The sequence below is a fragment of the Symsagittifera roscoffensis genome, chromosome 5, assembly GCF_963678635.1.
Source record: "Symsagittifera roscoffensis chromosome 5, txSymRosc1.1, whole genome shotgun sequence".
Taxonomy (NCBI): Eukaryota; Metazoa; Xenacoelomorpha; order Acoela; family Convolutidae; genus Symsagittifera; species Symsagittifera roscoffensis.
Window position 1 is genome coordinate 33709219 of NC_087066.1, and position 20113 is coordinate 33729331.

A 20113-nucleotide genomic window follows, 5' to 3' on the forward strand; every position below is an offset into this window, starting at 1 on the left:
ATATAAATGCAAGAGAGCAATCTTTTGATTGCATAACATGTGGATGTAGAAAGCATCTGACAGCAAAGTGCACCAAACTTAGTAACAACGCATTGTCAGGTATAAAGGAATTGGGCATGAACATACTTTTACTGTGTAACACGTGCGTTTCGGCAAACCAACAAGAAAAGATAAAGTCAATACTGGCAAAACCAGACCCAGTAAAGGAGGAGAAACTTGAAAAATGGAAAATGAGATGAAAGAACTTAAGGAGACAGTCTCGAAAAAAAATATACTATCAAAACCAGCAAAACAACCAGAAATAAAACCAAATCAAAAGGAATCAATTTTAACCACATAGGAGAAAAAAATTACAATAACCAGACATTAGGAATAAGAGGAGTAAAAGAGAGCGATGACAAGGATCCTAGAAAGCGCCAAGAACACGACTTCTGCGAAGTACAAAAAATCCTGACTCATATGGAGGTTGAATGTAAATTCAAGGAATTGATTAGACTAGGCCAAAGAGGTAATGATCATGACAGAACGATACTTCTTAAACTACCATATGTATGGCTGATCTTATCATCAGCACGAAAACTGAAAAACTATGGAGCTCCAGTATTCATACGCAAGGAACTAACTAACGAAGAAGCCGCGATAGAAAACGAATCTTTAAAGAAAAGAAGAGAACTTATAGATCAGGGGCAAATTAAGAAAGGCTTTAGTGTAAGGGATGGCAGGCTATACAAAAGAGATGGAAACCAATGGATAGTGATATCGCCTAAATCTGAAACAACAGACAACAATTGACAAAGACAAAAAGCTAATCTACTACTCTATAATGTCAGAAGCATCTTAGAATATTCTAGAAGAACTCTCTTCTCGAATGCCATCCAATCTAAAATATCTACGATATCATTTGTCTAACAGAGACATGGTTAACTGAAAATGTGACGACAGCAGCAATATTTCTTGATAAATTTAACATCCATAGGAATCACAGGCAAAGCGTTAACGGCAAATCGAAACACGGAGGTGTTCTAATTGGGATAAACCACGAAATACCTCACTACTGCATACCCTCAACTTTCAATGACTGCCTAATAGTCAAGCTCTTGATCAAAAACCCCGTCATTATAGCTTGCATATACTGTGCCCCGAAGGAAGCGAATACCGCTGGTCGTCAAAAACCCTATTGAGTTTTCTGTACTTTATTAGGCAAAAACAAATATAATTAAATGTGAGAAACGTGATGATTACTGGAGACATTAACTTTGCTCAAACGGACTGGTCGACCCTAATCTCCTCTGATGAAGACGAACAGGCCTTCCTGGACGCTCTTGCAGAACTTAACTTCGAACAAATGATAACGGGAAAAGAAAAAGTACAACTAGACGTAATACTCTGCAACCACCCAGATTTGTTAACTCTCGTGAAACAAGACAAAAGACTCACATCCTTGTATAAAACGGATCATCCTCCTTGCCACGCAAAACTCAACCTAATTTTTAAAAAAGATTACATCAGAGAAAAAGAAGTAAATAACCGCAATGGCTTCCAGGGATTCTCATTCTCAAAACCAAACTCGGGCGAAATAAATCAATACATCAATGAAAACCTATTTAACCCATACTGGTACAGCAATGTTGATCTAATGACTGAACTGTGGTACACTTGGCTACTTAACATAATCGAAAAGCACATTCCCAGGAAAACAAAACATCGAAGTTCTCTGGCACCTTGGGTAACATCTGAGACATCAAATCTCATCAAACAGTTGAAAAACACATCGAGTTAAACTTTAGCTAAGACCAAAGAGCATACGAAGAAAACTTATTTGCGATGGTATTTTCTCATAATTGCAAAAATACTTTAAAAGTAATCGAAAAACAGATACAATCCCAGGTGAAGTCTACCTGGATGATCAAAGAGCTACATCAAATGTCGATAAAGCCAATTTATTTAATAAATACTTTCAGTCAGTTTTTAGCCACTCCCTCTATGTAGGCGAGAATAACCCATCTCATGAATGTAAAATAGCGAATCTCCATTTTACCACAACGGAAATCGAAAAAACCCTTGAAAAATTGGATATCAACAAAGCCAAAGGACCTGATAACCTAGGAAACATTCTTTTGAAAAAACTTAGTTGTTCTATCTCTAAATCTCTGTATCTACTTTTTAACACAATTGCTAATAAATGTGTTTTCGGTCAACATGGAAAATAAGCGGAAGTGCTCCTATCTTCAAAGAGGGAGACAAACAACTTGTCTCAAACTACCGTCCAATAAGTCTGCTAACGGTTATCTCAAAGGTGTTAGAAAAATTAATTTTCGATCAAATTTAGCATCTCAAATTCACAACACGACTTCCGACAAAAATGATCTACTGTTACAAACCTCATTGAGTATCTCCATGAGGTATATACTTACTATGATAATATCGAAACAAATAACCTGGCTTGCTTCTACCTAGATTTCCAAAAGGCATTCGACAAGGTAAACCTCGCAATGATAATTGAAAAAATTAGGAGCTTTGGTTTCACAGGACGATGTTTAAAGCTACTAAAAAACTATCTAACAGATAGAAAACAAACCGTTCGCGTTGGACAAGCAGTATCCGAGCCATTAACAGTACACAGTGGTGTGCCTCAGGGGTCAATTCGCGAACCTTTGATGTTTATTCTCTATATGAATGACCTACCAGATTGTGCAATGTCAGCAAGTTTTGGCTACGCAGACGATTACAAAATTGTTTACAATGAGCCATTAAATTTAAATATCGATGCGAAGAGAATTTGGAATTGGTGTGTAAGGAATTCTATGGCAGTAAATGTGTCAAAAACCAAAAACATCAGTTTGAAAGGAAATGCAAAAGTTGAAGTGAATGGAACTGTTCTTGAAGAAACAGCAGAATTGAAAGATTTAGGTCTTATAATCACTAGCACATTAAGTTGGACTGAAAATGCTACAAACAGATCTGCCAAAGCTCTAAGGCAATATGCTCTGTGAAAAGAAATATCTCCAAAATAACAACAAAGGCCATGAAATTAAAATCATACAAATCATATGTTGTAAGTTATGGCTCATCATTATGGAAACCCTCAAAAAGAGATCTCAAAATAATTGAAAGTGTATGAAAGAAAGCAACAGCATGGATATTGAGTCCAACTCAAGAATACAAAGATCGATTGATTTCCCTAGATATCCTTCATCTGTCACTTTATCATGAACTACACATTCCACTGCTACTGCACAAAATTCTAACTGGAAAAACTGACTTACAATGGAAAAAATTCATAAGTGTTAAGGAAAAAGGACAAACAAGATATGCGAGCAAGAAAAAATACGAAAGCAAAAAACTTCGACTGCAAAAATCAAAATCTGACTTTTTCCTGAGAGCCTGCAATATTATGAACGCCTTGAATGAACACCTCAAATTCGATATCAAGGAGCACGAAAACATAAAAGAACTAACGAATGATTTCTTGAGATATTTAGAAGAGAAACTCAACGAAAACGATCCATGCTCGTGGAGAATTGACTGCCGATGCATGAACTGTAGAAACATTAGAAAATTAAACTTTTAAAACTTTTGATGTGACAAAAACTGAAAGGGAGCTAACTCCCTTGGATTTATTTTTTCTAAATTTTATTATGATTTTTATGATTATTAAATAATCTAAAATTTTAGGCGCGATTGCTGATATTGAAAACGTTAATGGCATATCACGAAGATTTGCAGTACAACTAGCCGCCCATATGCAAAATGATCGACGTTTTCGAAAACTTCCGGATATAAATCTTTCAGCTATTCTCTGCAACCCAGACAGACGATTTCGGGCTTTCTGACAAATCGAGGAAACTGAAAATGCGCAAAAACTTATACACAATTTAGACCTCGATTTTTAGGAAAAAGTTATTGACAAATCGAATGCGCCAATGAAAACTCTGATGCAAGTACTATGAACCCGATTGTCAGTTTAATTGAATCAATAAATTTCACATTTCAGGATACATCAGGAAAAGCAAAAAACCTGAGTCTTGACGACGAATTCGATAAAGTTTTGTTGGAAATAGATTCGCCTGAAAAAATTTGCTTTCAATTTCATTTCTCAAAGTCGCAAAAAGTACCCAAAAGTGGCAGAAATTATGAGAAATATTTTGGGTTTAAGACCAACTCAATTGCTATAAAGTTCCATATAATAATAAATTAGTTTCCGAAAAATTTAAATTGATGTCGAAAACTTCGAAAAAAAATTCCACTTTGGAGAGTTCTTTGGAATTGAAAGTCTGACCGTAGACCAAAATGTACACAGAGGCGAAGTTGCACTTCGCATACACAAGCAAAAATACGACCGATGACGCTATTTGAAAAAAATGAATGAGCAAAACTTTGCGCCTACAAGTGACGCATGTCAATTATGAGTCTACAGAGTTGCTAAGTGATGCAAGCAATTATGAAGCATTAGCAGTACCAGTCAATTTGAAAAAAAATTACCAACTAACTTGCCTCAATTTACAGAGCGGGCGCAATTTAATTAGTACACGAGAAAGTTCATTAAAAACATCCGGCCCTGCCCACGTTCGAACCCTTTCAGTTTGTTGCGGGTCTCCTTCCTTACCTCTATGCTAAAGATCCATGATACTTGAAGCAAAAGTGCTATTTAAAATATTATAGTCTGTGCTAATATCCTTTGCACTGGGTGCACTTACTAGTTGGTTATTGATCAAAATGAACACTTCCAAAATGAACACATTTTGTCGCAACAATATTTGCGTCGCAACAATATTCGTGACTTAGGTTGAAAAAAAAGAGAGTTCATCACAAATCAGAAAAATTTTGAAATTTTTCGGCGCGGTTGCTGATATTGAAAACGTCGAAGGCAGATCACCAAGATTTGCAGGACAACTAGCCGCGCATATGCAAAATGATCGACGTTTTCGAAAACTTTCGGATATTATTCTTTTAGCTATTCTCTTCAACCCAGACAGACGATCTCGCGCTCTTACAAATCGACGAAACTGAAAAAGCGCGAAAATTCATACACTATTTAAAAATCGATTTTCATGAAAATGTTATTGACACTTCGAATGCGCCAATTGAAAACTCTGATGCAAGTACTATAAAACTCGTTGACAGTTTATTTGAATCCATAAATTTCACATTTCAGGATAACTCAGGAAAAGCAAACAAATTAAGTCTTGACGACGAAAGCGATAAATTTTGTTCGAAATCGATTCACCCGAAAAAACTGCTCGAAGTGGCGAAAAGTACCCAAAATTGGCAGAAGTATACTGGATTTGATATCATCTCAATTGCTATAAATTGCTATAGAATACTTAATTAGTTTCCGAAAAATTTTAATTGATGTCAACAATTTTGATATTTTTTCTAAAAAAATTCAATTTTAATTCTTTTCAATGGACATCACTGCTTAGGATGGACTAGCAAAAAGACGCCGCCTCCCGATTTCTACCTGCGAAAAAACGACTGATGCCAGCTGCAGAATAGCCACAATTCCTCTCGGAGACACTAATGCCCAGACTGGTTCTTGCTTCATCACACAACCACTCTCAGCAGAATGCGTGGTGGTAGTTTTTGAAAATGTCCCATTCAGATTAGCACCTGTCTTAGACGTGAACTCCTGATTCTGCTGCTGAGATTCAACGGAGTCCTCGTCTGTGGCTATGTTTAGACATTGTGACATCCTCTGCCAGCACGTGACCCACACTCCGATTTGAATCATCGAGCGGATGGATGATGCGTCGCCCTGAAGTCAATGAAATACGTGTAGTTTGGGTGATTCTTGAGCGTTCATAATGGTGAAATATAGGTGCAATCGTTTTATCATTGTACTGAAAATGACTTGCCACAAATAACTTCATCTATGGAGATCTACTGTCTGCTAAGACATTATGAGTATGTTTCTATCGTTACTAGGTAATACTAATGAGGAGTTAATACTAAAAAAAATCTATTAAAACATATGATCAGGGTTTAAAACGTGCTAAAAACCTTATAACGCAACACCTGAAACACAAATCTGAACTTAGCGTAGATCGGGTCTAGAACACCTTCGAGTTGCAAAAGAGGTGGATGAACAAGACAATCAACGCATCGACAATCTCACCGTGCATTGACTCTGAGACTCAGGTTCGGAACTTAGAATCGATAGCGAAAAAAAACCTTTCAAAAGCACCAAAGTCAAGAAACGCCAAAAATTTATCGAGTGGTCATTTTTGCAGCGATAATTTTGGTGTAAGTAAAAAACCAACAAAAATCGAAGCAAAAATTTTCACTGCAATGATTTTTCTTCAGTAATGCGAGACGTAATATTTAATTTCAAGACCAATATCTCGGTAATAAAATGCACTAACGGATGTGATGTAATGGTTGAGTAGGATGAGTAGCCCATCCAGTATTCCATAGTCGAAGGGGAACTTAATATAGACACCCTCCAAGTCAGTCAACACACACAGACTGGCCTCTAAAAGGTCCTCAGGGTGCATCTCTATTCCCACCCCAAACGACAGCATCTGACTCACAAGCAGGGCAGCACATGCCTATAAAATGAAACAATCCGTATACTAGAGCACCCATTTGAAAAGCCATGTTTATGTGGCGACTTTTTAAGATTGGCACAGTAGAATTGGCGTATATGTCAAATGTCAAAACCTAACAGCCGTAATCCCATATTTATGCAATGAAGAACTTCATTCGAGATTTTAAGTAGCCTTCAAAAATAACTACCAATTTACATATTTTCAATACTTTCAACTTAAAAATTTTTTAAATCATGGCACCAAACTAACCGAATGAATGGCGATCTGACTTTCTACGTAGAACTTGGACACTGAATCATTGGCCATCTGCAGTTGGTCAGGAACTGTCTCCAACTGAAGGATGATGGTAGTCAGAGTGTGAAGACTCAGCTCGATAGCAGAATTCACAATGACTTCATTCAACTCAATCTAAACAACAAAACTCATATGAACACACAGGAATCAAAAAGACAGATTGTTTTAGCCTAATTGTGCAGAGCCTAAAACGAGAAAAATACAACAGAGCCTAATTGTTGTGATAAACTTATTAAATAGTTTCAGAGACGAAACATGGAAAAAGTTAATGGCGATGAGATGTCAGTTGAACCAAATGCTGAGCCCAGTCCAGTGCAGAATCAAGACGAAACCAATATCCCGGAACTTCATTACCGCGACCAAACCCCGATTTCCAGACCAGATTCGAAGCGTCCTCGGGCCACGCTCTCCCCAATGGCCGAAGAAGAAAACAATGATGATTTTTCCACATAAGTTGAAAATGCGGTCAAATTATCCATGGCGACCATCGTTCCTGGCATCATTGACCAACTAAAGAACCAGCTCGCAGATCTTATTAAGGATGCTATTCAAGTATCTATGCAGAACCTAAAGCAGGAAATCATGTCAGAAGTATGTTGGCGCCTCTCATCCCAAAAAATGCAAGGTGATTTAAAAGCGTTGTCCGAAGCTGAATTAGTAGAGTCGTACACCAGAAGAGAGAATGTAAAAATTCTAGGAGTTCAAGAGTCCTCAAATCGCGAAACAAATGAAGAGACAATGGAAAAGATTTTGAAAGTTGCGAATGAGACAAATGCCCAAATAGAATTGAAAGACATATCCATAGCTCATCGGTTGCCATCAAGAGCATCACAAAACAAACCCATCATTGTGCGGTTTGCACGAAGAATTGCGCAACTACAGCTTCTACGGAATAAGAAATCGCTGTCTGAAAATAGCGACTACCGTTATATTAAGATATATGAAGACATCAGTCAGGCCAGGGCGAAATTTATTCGAAAAATGCGCGAGGATCAACGAATAGTTTCAACGTGGACCAGAGAAGGGACAATCTTCTTTGTGTGGAAAGATGATGGCAAAATCTACCGCATACAAGGGTTGTATGAAGGAGCTAAATTTCTGGATTATTCTCACAATGATTTGAATGAGTGCTTTAGTAGTGTTTTCGGTAACTCGTCCAACCCGAGTGGTTCCTAAAAGTTCATCAAAATGTGCAGTTATTACTAAAAAAAAATTCTCTGTAATGTTATCAAATGTTCGTTCTATTAGGAAACATCATGAGGATCTAGAAACACTTATAGGTAGTCTCGAGTCTCTGCCCAGTATATTATGTATTACAGAGACTTGGTTATCCGATGATGATAAACCAGACTGTTATGCAGTCAAAGGCTATAAACCATATGCTGCTGCAAACAGATCGACCCGAGGTGGGGGTACGATGATACAACTTCATAACAAGGTAAATATACTTAAACAACTGAGTACAAATCTACCTGAATCCTCAGCAGTTTTAGTTGACTTTTTTGGGAACCGTATTGTAGTAGTGGTTATATATGTTCCTCCTCGATGTGATAAAATGAGTTTTGTCGAAGATTTAGACAAGGAATTGGAAACACTTTCAGCGTACACATGCCCAATTGTTATCTGTGGAGATTTTAACATTGACGTCATACTTAAAAATGAATTGTGCCATCTGTATCAGAATGCAATAATATCAAATGGTTTTGAACTCATTAGTACTCCACCAACAAGTTTGACCGAAACTAGTACGTCGTGTATAGATCATTTCTTTATACAAAACATTTGCGATGTATCCACATCATTTTCGAGATTTCTCATTCCTTAATAAAGAACGTACTCTTAGCCAATTTCGAATTTCTCTTGAAGATAAGCTTTTATCATCTGAAATCATAGGCGTGAACGATGTGAACCTTGCTTACAATAACTTTCAAAGCAGCTTATTTGAAGTTTTATGCAGTTTTTCACCTCTAAAAAAATCAGGCGTAGGAAGAAAATCAAATGCCGAATAGTTTAGTAAAACTTTAAAAGATGCTGTCATAAAAAGAAATAGGTTGTACAAAAATGCTGTCATAAAAAGAAATAGGTTGTACAAAATATGGAAAAATGACTTCTCAAACATCCAGAAAAAAGAATTATTTTTAATTGAAAGACACAAGTAGAAAAAAGTATAAGAAAAGCAAAAAAGGATTTATATTCAAACAAGTTTCTTAAATGTATTGGAGACTCGAGACAAGTTTTTAAGTTATTAAATGAAATTACAGGTAAAAATTCATCGTCAAAAAATATCCCCATGATAAATGTCGAAGGTAAGGAAATAACAAAGCCTCCGGAAATTGCAGAGCATTTCAATGACTTTTTCGCAGCTATTGGGCCGAAACTATCATCACTTATTGAAGACACCCAACACAATATGCGGAAAACCTCTGAAAGTCAATCAATGTATTTATTTCGGTGTACTTATTTCGAAGTTGTGCAAGTGATTAATAGTATACAGCCAAAACATACGTCAGGCATTGATGAAATCAGCAATTTGTTTCTTAAAAAAGCAGCTTATATTATAGCACCTTACCTTACATACCTAATCAACCTTTCTTTTAATAACGGAAGTTTTCCGAGCTATCTGAAATTTGCTAAGGTCCTACCGTTACATAAAAACGCCCTATTTGCTAAGGTCCTACCGTCCTATTTCGCTGCTAAATTGAGGTAGTAAAATATATGAAAAATTAAGGCAAAATCGTGTATCGAACTATCTGGAGAATTTTAATTTGCTTTACAGTCGTCAATTTGGTTTCCGGTCAACTTATTCTACTGTTGACGCATTAGTGGAATTGACTGAAAGGATTCGCTTTGAAAATAATAGTCAAATAAACTGTAGTTTTTTCATTGATTTGAAAAAAGCATTCAATACTCTTGATCACAGGCTGCTTCTAAAAAAAATTAGAGTTACATGGAATAAGAGGTATTGCTCTTAACTGGTTTGAAAGTTATTTGGCTGAACGCTTCCAATGTGTAGTGATTGATGATACTTTTTCTAAATGGTTGCCGGTGACGTGTGGTGTGCCTCAAGGTTCAGTTCTAGGACCATTACTAATCCTGATTTACATTAATGATATGCCCTTTGTTACTGAAGTAGCTGATGTTTTTCTTTTTGCTGACGATACAAATGTCGTGTCAGTGCAAAGTGATCTACTCACTTATCAAAATGATATATCAAATATAAGTTCGTGGCTTAAATCAAATAAATTAACGTTAAACACCGATAAAACCACAATGATAACATTTAATAAAAATACAAGTGCTTCTAGTCTCATGTTAACCATTGATAATCATACATATGTGCCAAATCATTCATCGAAGTATCTAGGTGTCCACATCGATAGTAAACTCTCTTTTCAGGATCACATTTTAAAAATCAGGTCTAAGTTGGGACGACATTGTGGGGTGCTGTCAAAAATGCGAAATTTTACCCCCAGAAGTGTGTTACTCAAATACTATAACTATAATATCCTACCAATTATTCAATACGGATTGCTTGTTTATGGTTGCACCAGTATAAATGCCTTAAATCCCATTCATATGTTACAGAAAAAGATTATGCGTCTTATATTTTACATAAAAAATATGATAGTATTACCGACCAATTTCTACTCAAGTGGAATATTAACCGTTCACGAATTATATGTTCACGAACTTCTGAAATTTTGTCTACAATCGGTAAATGAAATGCATTCAATTGTTTTTCTAAATTCCTTTTTCACCAAAACTGAATAGATGCGCAAAACGAGAAAATCTGAATTTCTTCTTTTTTCAGAACCTTTTTGCAAAACAAATACCAGATCAAATTCACTGAAAAGAAGGAGCTCGAGACTTTTAAATTTATTAAGTGAAAATAAAATTCTACCAGAAAATCTTTGTTCCTTGAAAAAGAATGAAATTAAAAAATTTCTGAAAAATTTCAAAACGAATTTTTTGATAGGCAACATAGACCTCGTTAAGCACATTTTTATTTGTAAATAAAAGTATGACTTTGTTGTGATGCAATCTGAAGCGGAGCCAGCACATTCTTTCAGAAGAAAGGGCGTTGTCCTAGACAACATTTTTATACTATTCAAGTCCTAGTATGGGAATTGTGCTGGTGAAGTGAATTTTTGCATCGCCTAGAACATAGTCATATTTTTGAAAAAGTTAGAAAATGTAGCCCCCAAAGGTTCTACTATGCCCAATTTACTAGCGAATTTTAAGGAGAAAAAAAAATTGCCTGGTATAAGTTTTCGGTGAAAAACTTTGAAATTTGTAAACAAATCAGTTATATATTTTTTCATCCCTTATCTTCTGAATAATACCTGTACCATCCTTGCTGTTAAATTTAAATTATTTGTGCAATGCGGTTGTTCTATGTTCTATGTCCATTCAAGAGACTATGTTTCTGATTTTGATAAAGTTTATAATGATTATTTTAATTTTCAACGTTGTTTGCTCTGCTGGAAAAGTAATTTCTTTAACATATGGTTTGAAAAAATATATACTCGTTTGAATGGTTTAGAGTTCTGGGGACCTCGGGTTCACTCTCAGTGGGTAAAGGAACTTTGAACCAGCTTATACGACTTCGATTAGATTAATGCAATAATTGTTCTATTTTTCTTGCAGACAAATAGATATATAAAAATATTTGTACTATTTGCAGTTTGAAATGATGCTTGAATAGGGTAGACGCTCAGTGGGAATTTATTATTCCCTTTGCCTGTCCTCTCCTTATAATGTGAAAGCCATTGTTTATTTATTTATTCAAATTATTTATTTGTTTAAATTGTAAAAGAAATAGCTATTAAACGATGGTCTGCTATATTATTATTTGGAGAAATAAATTCTACAGCTGCAGCTGATCTCATATTTATCAAGTGTCTCTATGAATCCTTCGCTCCAAGAACCGGCTCAGTAATTCTGAAAAATCAGCTGAACTCTTCACAAGAGATGTTTCAGCAAGGTGACTCGCATTAATCAATCATTTTCAAACAAATATAACATTAGACACCAGAGACAACCGTTACATACATTTGACACGGATAGATAAACTTGACATTCAGTACTGTTTTGCTTAAGAAAAATACCGCCCCTGTGAGGAGCAAATGATCAATCTCGAGAGAACAACTCACCTGTCCAGTGATGATCATGACTGCCGTCTCAATCACTCCCAGTGCCACTGCCGTTTCACAGAATGAGGTCGAGTTCTGACACAGGGCATAGACCACTTTCAATGCATTCTCCGCATGCACAACTGAACTGCACTGTTCAATTAGTATCCTCAACTGACTTTCGCATTTCTCCGTGAGCAATTCGTTCACAAAGATAACACTCATCTACAGGAAAATACATCATGTTTTAGTTTACAAGTCAGGTATAGTTAAACAGAAGTAATTCTTTGGAAGAAAATTTTACTTGATCAGTCTCAGCAGCCTTCTTAATTAATCTTATATTAGATTTTGCGATTCAATTTTTTTTTCTAAATCAGTCGAGATATGCATTTAATAAAAAAAGTGCGGAGTCGGAAAAAAACGATACTAGAACACTTGAATACAATTCAAATAGTCTCTCGACTGGAGTGAAGGATCCTACTTTTCTCTTGACTGGTCCAAAATGGTCTTCTGATATGTTGTTGTAGACGAAACTACCCAGACAGGCTATTACCACCCCCACATAATGCACACACTTCTCCTCCTGCTCTTGATTTCCTGATGAACATTAAATTGACTTTCACGCCTATAGTTCCAGAAAGAATCAAGAATCGCTACGCACAATCATGGCGAGAAAACGGTATGTTAGGCGCGAGGATAAATTATCCAAAACAACGGAAACTTGGAGACTTATAGAAAGTGTAGATATTTCATTTGCCATTTCATTCCACACAACCATTTCTCGTTCCATTTGTTTATATGCGTTTTAGAGTCATTTACATGAAAAGAAAAAATTGCCAAGTCATTTAATCCTTTCTATTGCTTACTTATCTGCAGCTGTGCCACCATTCCCTTCGGATCTTTAATGCATGAGAGTAATGACAGGGCCAGAGGAAGCTCCGAGTGCGAGTCTGAGTCGGCCTGCTTCATTGCCCTGCAGCACTCAGAGAGAAAAGAGATTGCCTTCTCGTGGGACAGTAGCTTGTGCACACTTTCCATCAAGTACATCACGCACTAGAATAAATTTGTTAGTAATCCACTCTTTTGCATGCTAATTATCAGGACCACTTTTTTCTCAAGACCTATTTTTTGAAAAGGGGTGGGGGGGGGAGCCTTCATGAATTCGGGATTAGATCAAGACTTCATACTCACATATAACACCTGCAAGTGCACTTTCAGTGAGTCAGCCAGGAGGGGGTGACTATTGAGCAGTTGTGGGAGGAGAGATAGGAACTGGAGGCCGCCTTCTGCTACCAGATCATTCAGGCTCTCCTCACTTCCAGACACGTCCACAGTGAGAAAAGATGCAAACACTGTCAGCAGTTCAGTCAACACGGATGACACCACCTCTTCATTCTGAAACAGAGAAGAAAAGCGCATGACACAAAAAAGCAACCATGGTTGATATTTCGATTCATTAATCTTGTTCCTCCCGCGAGCACGATCCGTCTTTTTTGCATATTCGTCATTATAAATAACGGCCGTTTCAAGTAATTCCAATGATCATGCCGGTTAAGCAATTTCTTAAAACGTTAAAAGGAATGTTAGTCAATATGATGGAATTCCCATCCTCAAATCAAAGTGGCAATCTTTATTTATAGAACTATACAGTAATTTATGAGTTTTGAAGTACCTTTGAATCTCCCGCTGCTTCCAGTACTTTGCCCATTAACACAAGGTGGTAGCTGGGGATCTGCAGGGCCTTCACAAATGAGTTCACGTCCGCAGAATCCCTCAAAACATAAATGATTTAAATGATTCAAGTATTTACAAGTATTCGCCATCATACATGAAGCAAAAATATCAAAAGAGCATTCATAAGTCTAATAAGAACCTGAGTAGACTGCTTTATGACAAAACGAAAATTGCAACGTTACACAAAAACTAAACTCTTGTATGTATTACCAACAAGTTAGTTATACAGCAATTTTTTTTATTCAACGCTGCCTAAAACCTTGATAATTAGATACACTCACATGTTTGTGTTTAGAACATTGGTCGTGACTCTGAGTGAAAATTTCACCACATGGACGCTCTTTTCATCATCCCAGTCCACTTTTTCTGTCATCAAGAACGTATTCTCAATATCCTCGCGCGCTTTCGACAGGTGGGATAGAACATCTTCCAAAGTATACTCTGCTTCATTTGAGGGGTTCGTTAGCTCCATCAAGTCTGTCCAGGTGTCTTTTGATTTGGGGTTACTCTTCTGTTCTAGATTCAGCTCCTGGTAATAAATAAGCACTAGTTGCTGATGAGATGCTACATTTATCTGAGATGAGATTGAAGCTATTCATGAAAAACTTACAGGAAGCTTAACACTTTCCACTTCGATGGGCTTAGTACCAGCGTTATTTCCGGCAGGCACTGTCTGAAACATCATCACCTCACTGAAACCTAGCTCGGACAAAACTTAATACTATTTTTTGTTCTTTAAAAAGCTTGGAAAGATAAAAACGGTTTTAACTAATGAACTTTGTTTTCATGCATCTAGAAACAGCTTTAAAAATTAATCACCTTCTGTTTTCCTAATTCCTTTAGCTCCCCATCTGCTGCATCAGCCGTATCCGGCTGCCCATTTTCTACATTCTTCTCTTCCATAGAGTCCTTCGGAAGCTGCGGAACATCATCCGGCTTTGCCTCTTTATCCGGCACCTCCTCCGGAACAACGCCAGCCTCCTTCATTTTCTGTCTGGCCTTGTTGATGAGTTTCCTCGGAGCCCCCTTGTGTTTTCCCATGTAGTCTCGAATGGCCGCTTCTCGTGCCTCCTGCATCTCTGAGCTCAGTTCTTTTGTAAAGGGCTCCGGTGCCACGTTGATTGACTCCCGAACTGCACAACACAAATAAACTGTAAAAACACACCAAAGGCAGCTCTCGTCTCCAGAAACACCGAATTGTCCCGGTTACACGCCACTCCATCGCCTCAGAAAGGTCCACAGAAAGGCCTCCTCACGATCGAACCCCCAAGGAGGGATCGCCATCCTGGTCCGCCAAGGGACCACGATCAAAAAGGAACTAGGCAGTCTGGGCCTCCCCCCTGCTGCAGCGTTGGAGACTCTGGGTGTCCGGATCGGCACCAGCAAAGGTGAACTTGATATTTGGAACATATACAGGCCTCCTGTCAGGGACGAACGAGATGGATCACTGCACCTGAATTAATAGCCGTTCGGAGAGAAAGTCGTGATCTGCAGCGACGCGAACTGCCACGGACCCTGGGATCACGACATTGAGAACGATCAACTCGGGTTAGAGCTTGCGAGTGGCTGGGGGATATGAACATGCAGTTCCTCAACAGCGGCCCGACGAGATTCTCAGGACAAGGCAAACCTTCGCCACCGGACATCACCGCGGTGCATACCTCCAGGGCTCGCCTCTTCTCCTGGGAGACCCTCGAGTCAGTGGGATCTGACCACCTCCCCACTCTCATCTCCACGGACTTCAATCGCCCCGCTATCGACAAGAAGAAGAAGATGAACCCGAACAAGACGGATTGGGACGCTTTTCGGGCTCACTGCGAAGAACTATTTTCGAGGCCGTGACCAGCTGGCTCCCTGGAAGCGGACAACAAGCGTTTCGTTGCCATCGTCCTCGAAGCGGCCAAGAAAAGCTCCCCAGTCTCCTCCAACCGCGCTACCAAACCTTGGTGGACTGAAGCCTGCACCAAGGCAAAAAAGAGTGCAATCAGGCCCTACGCAACATCAAACGCGACCCATGCTCCTCTAGCCTCGTCCAAGCATACCAGTCGGCCAGGAAAAAACTGGACACCACGATCCAGTCTGAGAAGGCCAAGTGCTGGAGAAGTTTTGCTGCCGAGCTTCGCCCTTCCACTCCCTCCACTAAGGTATAGGAAGACGCTCAGGGCCATGAACGGCAGGAGCAAGGCAGACGTGAAGAATCAGCCCATAGAAAACGACGCCGGAAAAATATTCACCACAGACATGGACAAATCCAATGGGATGACAAAAGAGTACGCATCAGTCAGCCACGCGAAAATCGACAGAGCCGACTCGAAGGGCGCCTAGGAGGTGGTGAGAAAATCCCTCCGCCTTCCGGTCGACGAGTCGCTGGCCCTCAACGATGGCTTTTCGAACATGGAACTCACCTCAGCCCTCCTGAAGCTGAAGAAGGGGGCTCCGGGTCTCGACCAGATTCACCCGCTCATATTGAAGAACATCGCAGACTCCGCCAAACGCCGCCTTCTCGACCTCTTCAACCGCAGCTGGTTGAAGTCCCGTGTTCCGTCCGACTGGCGGAAAGCAGTCATCATACCCATCATCAAGAAAAACAAACCCGCTAACAAGATAAAGAGCTATAGACCGGTAGCCTTACTCTCAGTCGTGTCCAAAGTGCTCGAAACCATGATCGCCTCCAGGATAAAAACTTGGGCGGAGTCAACTGGGATGATTCCGGAAAAGCAATCTGGCTTGCAGCCTAGAAGATCAACCCTGGACACTCTAGCCAGCATTTCCCAGAGAGCCCTGGACAACCTTCAGAAACCCACGCCGGAACGTACTTTGCTCGTTGCCGTGGACTTCACCGCCGCCTTCGACAGAGTCTGGAAAGTAGGGCTCCTAAGAGACCTCGCGAGTTGGAATCTACCCAACCGCTGTCTAGCCTGGCTCTCAGACCGCCGCGGCACCGTCAAGTGGAACGACACCATCGGCCGCTTCAAAGTCTTCAGGGAGGGTGTCCGCAAGGCAGCCCGCTCTCCCCCATTCTGTTTTGCTTTGCTACAGCCTCCCTCCCGCGAGCCATCCAAACCAACGCTCCTGAGGTCGTTACAGACCTCTTCGCCGACGACTTCACCCTGGCCGCTAGATGGAGAACCCCGGACAAAGCAGCCGCATCTATTCAGCCCGTCCTAAGTTCTGCAGCCGAGTGAGCGAACAACCATACATGACGATTAACCTCAACCCGGGGAAGACGGAAGCGCTCTGCATCTCCCTGCACCCGAGAGTGACCGCGCGCAAAGCCACACCCTATGTCCACATAAACAACACAATGATCCGCTACAACAAAAACCCCTACATTTTTGGCATTACCTTCGACTCCCAGCTGAGCTTTAATGCGCAAGCGAAGAAAAGCGCGGATAAGCTCAAGAAAAGAACTCGGATTCTGCAAGCCCTCGCAGGCAGAAACTGGGGCCTGACAGCCATTGACTTGACCACTCTTTACAAGAACTACGCGCGGAGTGGCGGCACCTACGCGTCGGGAGTCTGGTTCAACTTCCTCGCCGATTCCTGGGCTGACAAACTAGAATCGGCAAACTACCAGGCTGCCAGAGTGATCACTGGCATTCCTCGCGGCTCTCCTATTCATCCCACGTGCATCATTCTTGCCGGCAGCCAGCCTGCCTCCTATCAGGGTCCTCGCTGAGCACGAGGGTGCCCTGCTCCTCCACAAAATCGAGTCCCTCCAGGAAGATCACCACCTACGCAAGCTACCTGCCCAGCATTCACGGCGAAGCGCTCCTCAGACGGGTTCCCGAGAACACCTGCACCAAAACCTACCTCAAGACACTGATTGACACAAGACATCAAGAATCGTATGCCGCAAATGTGAACGACAATCAATTCCACGCCCGCGCTACGGGAGGAGAGACGCTCCCCCGTTCCGTCAACAGATCGAGAGAGGAGGAAGTCACCCTGTTCCAACTCCGTGTAAACAGAACCCCTCAACTTGAAGACACCCTCTTCCGTTACGGACGAGAGGAGACGGACACATGCCCCCTGCCACACCGCACAGAGACGGCGGAGCACTTTCTGTTCTTCTACTTGCATTGGCAGGCCGAAAGAAACGACTGCCTGGGCGAATATGCAACAACTCGCGCCCTCCAGGACTCCCCGAGCGAGATTCTGGCTTTCATACGTCGCACACGGCGACTACGTCGCCCCTGGATCAGTGACGCTGGTCCACACAACCAACCAACAAGAGTCAATGAGTGCCAACAAAAAGAATAACTTAATGTCTGAAAAAATCTCAACTTTCAAATGTCAAAGAAGAACATAGCCAACTAATAGTTGGAAAACAGTAATGAACGCAAGGAAACTGAAAAAAAAACTTATTTGCTTTTTCAAGAGCCTTCAACTTTTGAATTTCGAAGAAAAAAAATAGATGGCATTAAAACTCTTTGAGTTTGTAGAACAATTTATGATGGACACGTTTTTTGTTAAAATCAACCCAATTTGATAAAAATGGATCAATATGTAAAACTTTTATTTGGCTGGGAAATCTGAAAATTAATTTTCTGTTTCGAAATCAGAAGTCGATCACATTTTTCCTAACTTTTACACTTTTGCTGTTCAATAGAGGAGTTTGCCTTCCATTTAACAAAGAAATTGAACTGAACATGAAAAGAAATCTGTAATCAAACCACGAAAAAAGTAAATTTAAGCCAGAACAAATTGACTATTCCTAAAAAACGGGAAAAAACCATCACGACCTATATAAGAGTTCATCGACTCTTAAAAATTATTACAATCTGTCCAAAAAACTAACGAAGTGGCCGTTACATCATTAAATGGTCATTAACTTTTAGAAAGATTGAAAAAACCTCATTATGTGATTACAACATGGTCAATTTGAAGTCCACTGACCATTGACGTGGTTTTTGACGAAGGGGTGATTTAGCAGATGTGGCCACGCGAGTCTCTTTCTGGGATCCTTGGTCAACAGTCCTTGCAGGAAATCCTTAATCAGCATGATCATGATAATACTACCCTACTACAACACGGATCAGCTTATTTAATTTATGAGTAGTTCTTACCTTAAACACGGAACTCATATTCTTGGGCCACTTTACGGGATCCTTAAAATAGAGAAGTAGCATTCAGTTATAAACTGATTTGATGCTAGTGTTAACTAGTTACGAGTAAGAACTAACTTTCACGATGAGGTTGATCAACTGGAAAATGCTGTTTGTGTAGAAAGGAGGCTGGCCCACAAACAACTCATAGAGAATGCATCCTAGTGACCTAATAGAACAAAATGATGCCCAAAAACTTCGGTCACACCCACAAATTTCTTAAACTATCGCCAATCATATCCGAATTCAGCAACTTTCCCTTATGACCTCTATATGAATTTTAGCATGCCTAAGATTTATAAAATTCAAGTATAGCATTATTATAGTTTCAAAAAGACGAAACCGGCAATATGAAACCAGATATAAACTATATTTATTATTTGGTTATAAATTGGATATTTTATCTCTATAAAATATTTAATATTAACCAATCACGATCCATCTAACTAACAACCCACTTATTTGTAAGTGCTGAAATTACTTGTAATTTCAGCATCAGAGAGATTTGAATTTAACTTAGAAATTAGTTACCTCTCCAAGAGAACTTTAGCAATCGCGATAAGCCAGTATACTCTAGATCTATTGAGCCTAGCAGAGACTAGTTAAACACCCTGAGACTAGTTGATACTAGGGGCCCAGCTGAAAGCTGGAGAGACATGTTTGATTATTCTAATATTGATTATTTTAAAATTGTTTTAAAATTTCAGGTTTCTCAAGTCGATAGCGCCCTTCCTACGCAAAAAAAAGTGAAAGGGAAGCTTATGCATTCATTGGTAACGCTTTGGTAAAAAGTTTTCATGAGGGAACTTTTCAAGTCCATAGGTGTTTCCCTAGACAATAGGGGACCAGCTGGAAGCTGGAGAGACCTGTTTGGTTATTTCAGAAAAAAACGTTATACAAATCCGAACCATACAAAAAAACTCTACACAAAGCCAATAGCACCAAGCAAAAGCGAGAAAACGTAAGCATAGCGGATTCCATTGTTTAAAAAATACACACAATAAGTATATTGAATCTTTGTTCCAATGCCAAAAAGCTTTTAAAAAAACTTTTCCTAAGTGTACAGCTCTTCCCCGAGACAAATTAAGGACCAGCCGCTTGGGCAGGGGAGTTTCCTACAACCTGGTCTATCGATTAAACCCTTAATCCCAAATCTGGATGGGTAGTTTTTGAAGAAATCGAAAAAGTTTGAAAAAATGGCCTAAAAACCGAAAAATTGACTATTCCTAAGTGTATAGCTCTTCCCCTAGACAAATTAGGGACAAGCCGTTTGCGTAGGGGGGGGGGGGGGTTCCTA

General features: G+C 39.6%; 1 protein-coding gene across 1 annotated transcript in view; it reads right to left on the reverse strand.

The window, feature by feature from the left end:
* LOC134845755 (serine/threonine-protein kinase 36-like) overlaps positions 1–20113 on the reverse strand; it is a 332187-nt gene that overhangs the window by 11188 nt on the left and 300886 nt on the right. Inside the window, exons 7-20 of the mRNA XM_063862818.1 lie at positions 18895–18985; positions 18778–18819; positions 18608–18701; positions 14528–14841; positions 14319–14381; positions 13990–14237; positions 13647–13746; positions 13166–13369; positions 12841–13027; positions 12456–12571; positions 11996–12199; positions 6798–6956; positions 6363–6548; positions 5462–5755 (exon numbers count right to left, since the gene is read on the reverse strand). Of these exons, the coding sequence (XP_063718888.1) occupies positions 5462–5755; positions 6363–6548; positions 6798–6956; positions 11996–12199; positions 12456–12571; positions 12841–13027; positions 13166–13369; positions 13647–13746; positions 13990–14237; positions 14319–14381; positions 14528–14841; positions 18608–18701; positions 18778–18819; positions 18895–18985 (2302 nt within the window). The remainder of the gene's footprint in view (positions 1–5461; positions 5756–6362; positions 6549–6797; positions 6957–11995; positions 12200–12455; positions 12572–12840; positions 13028–13165; positions 13370–13646; positions 13747–13989; positions 14238–14318; positions 14382–14527; positions 14842–18607; positions 18702–18777; positions 18820–18894; positions 18986–20113) is intronic.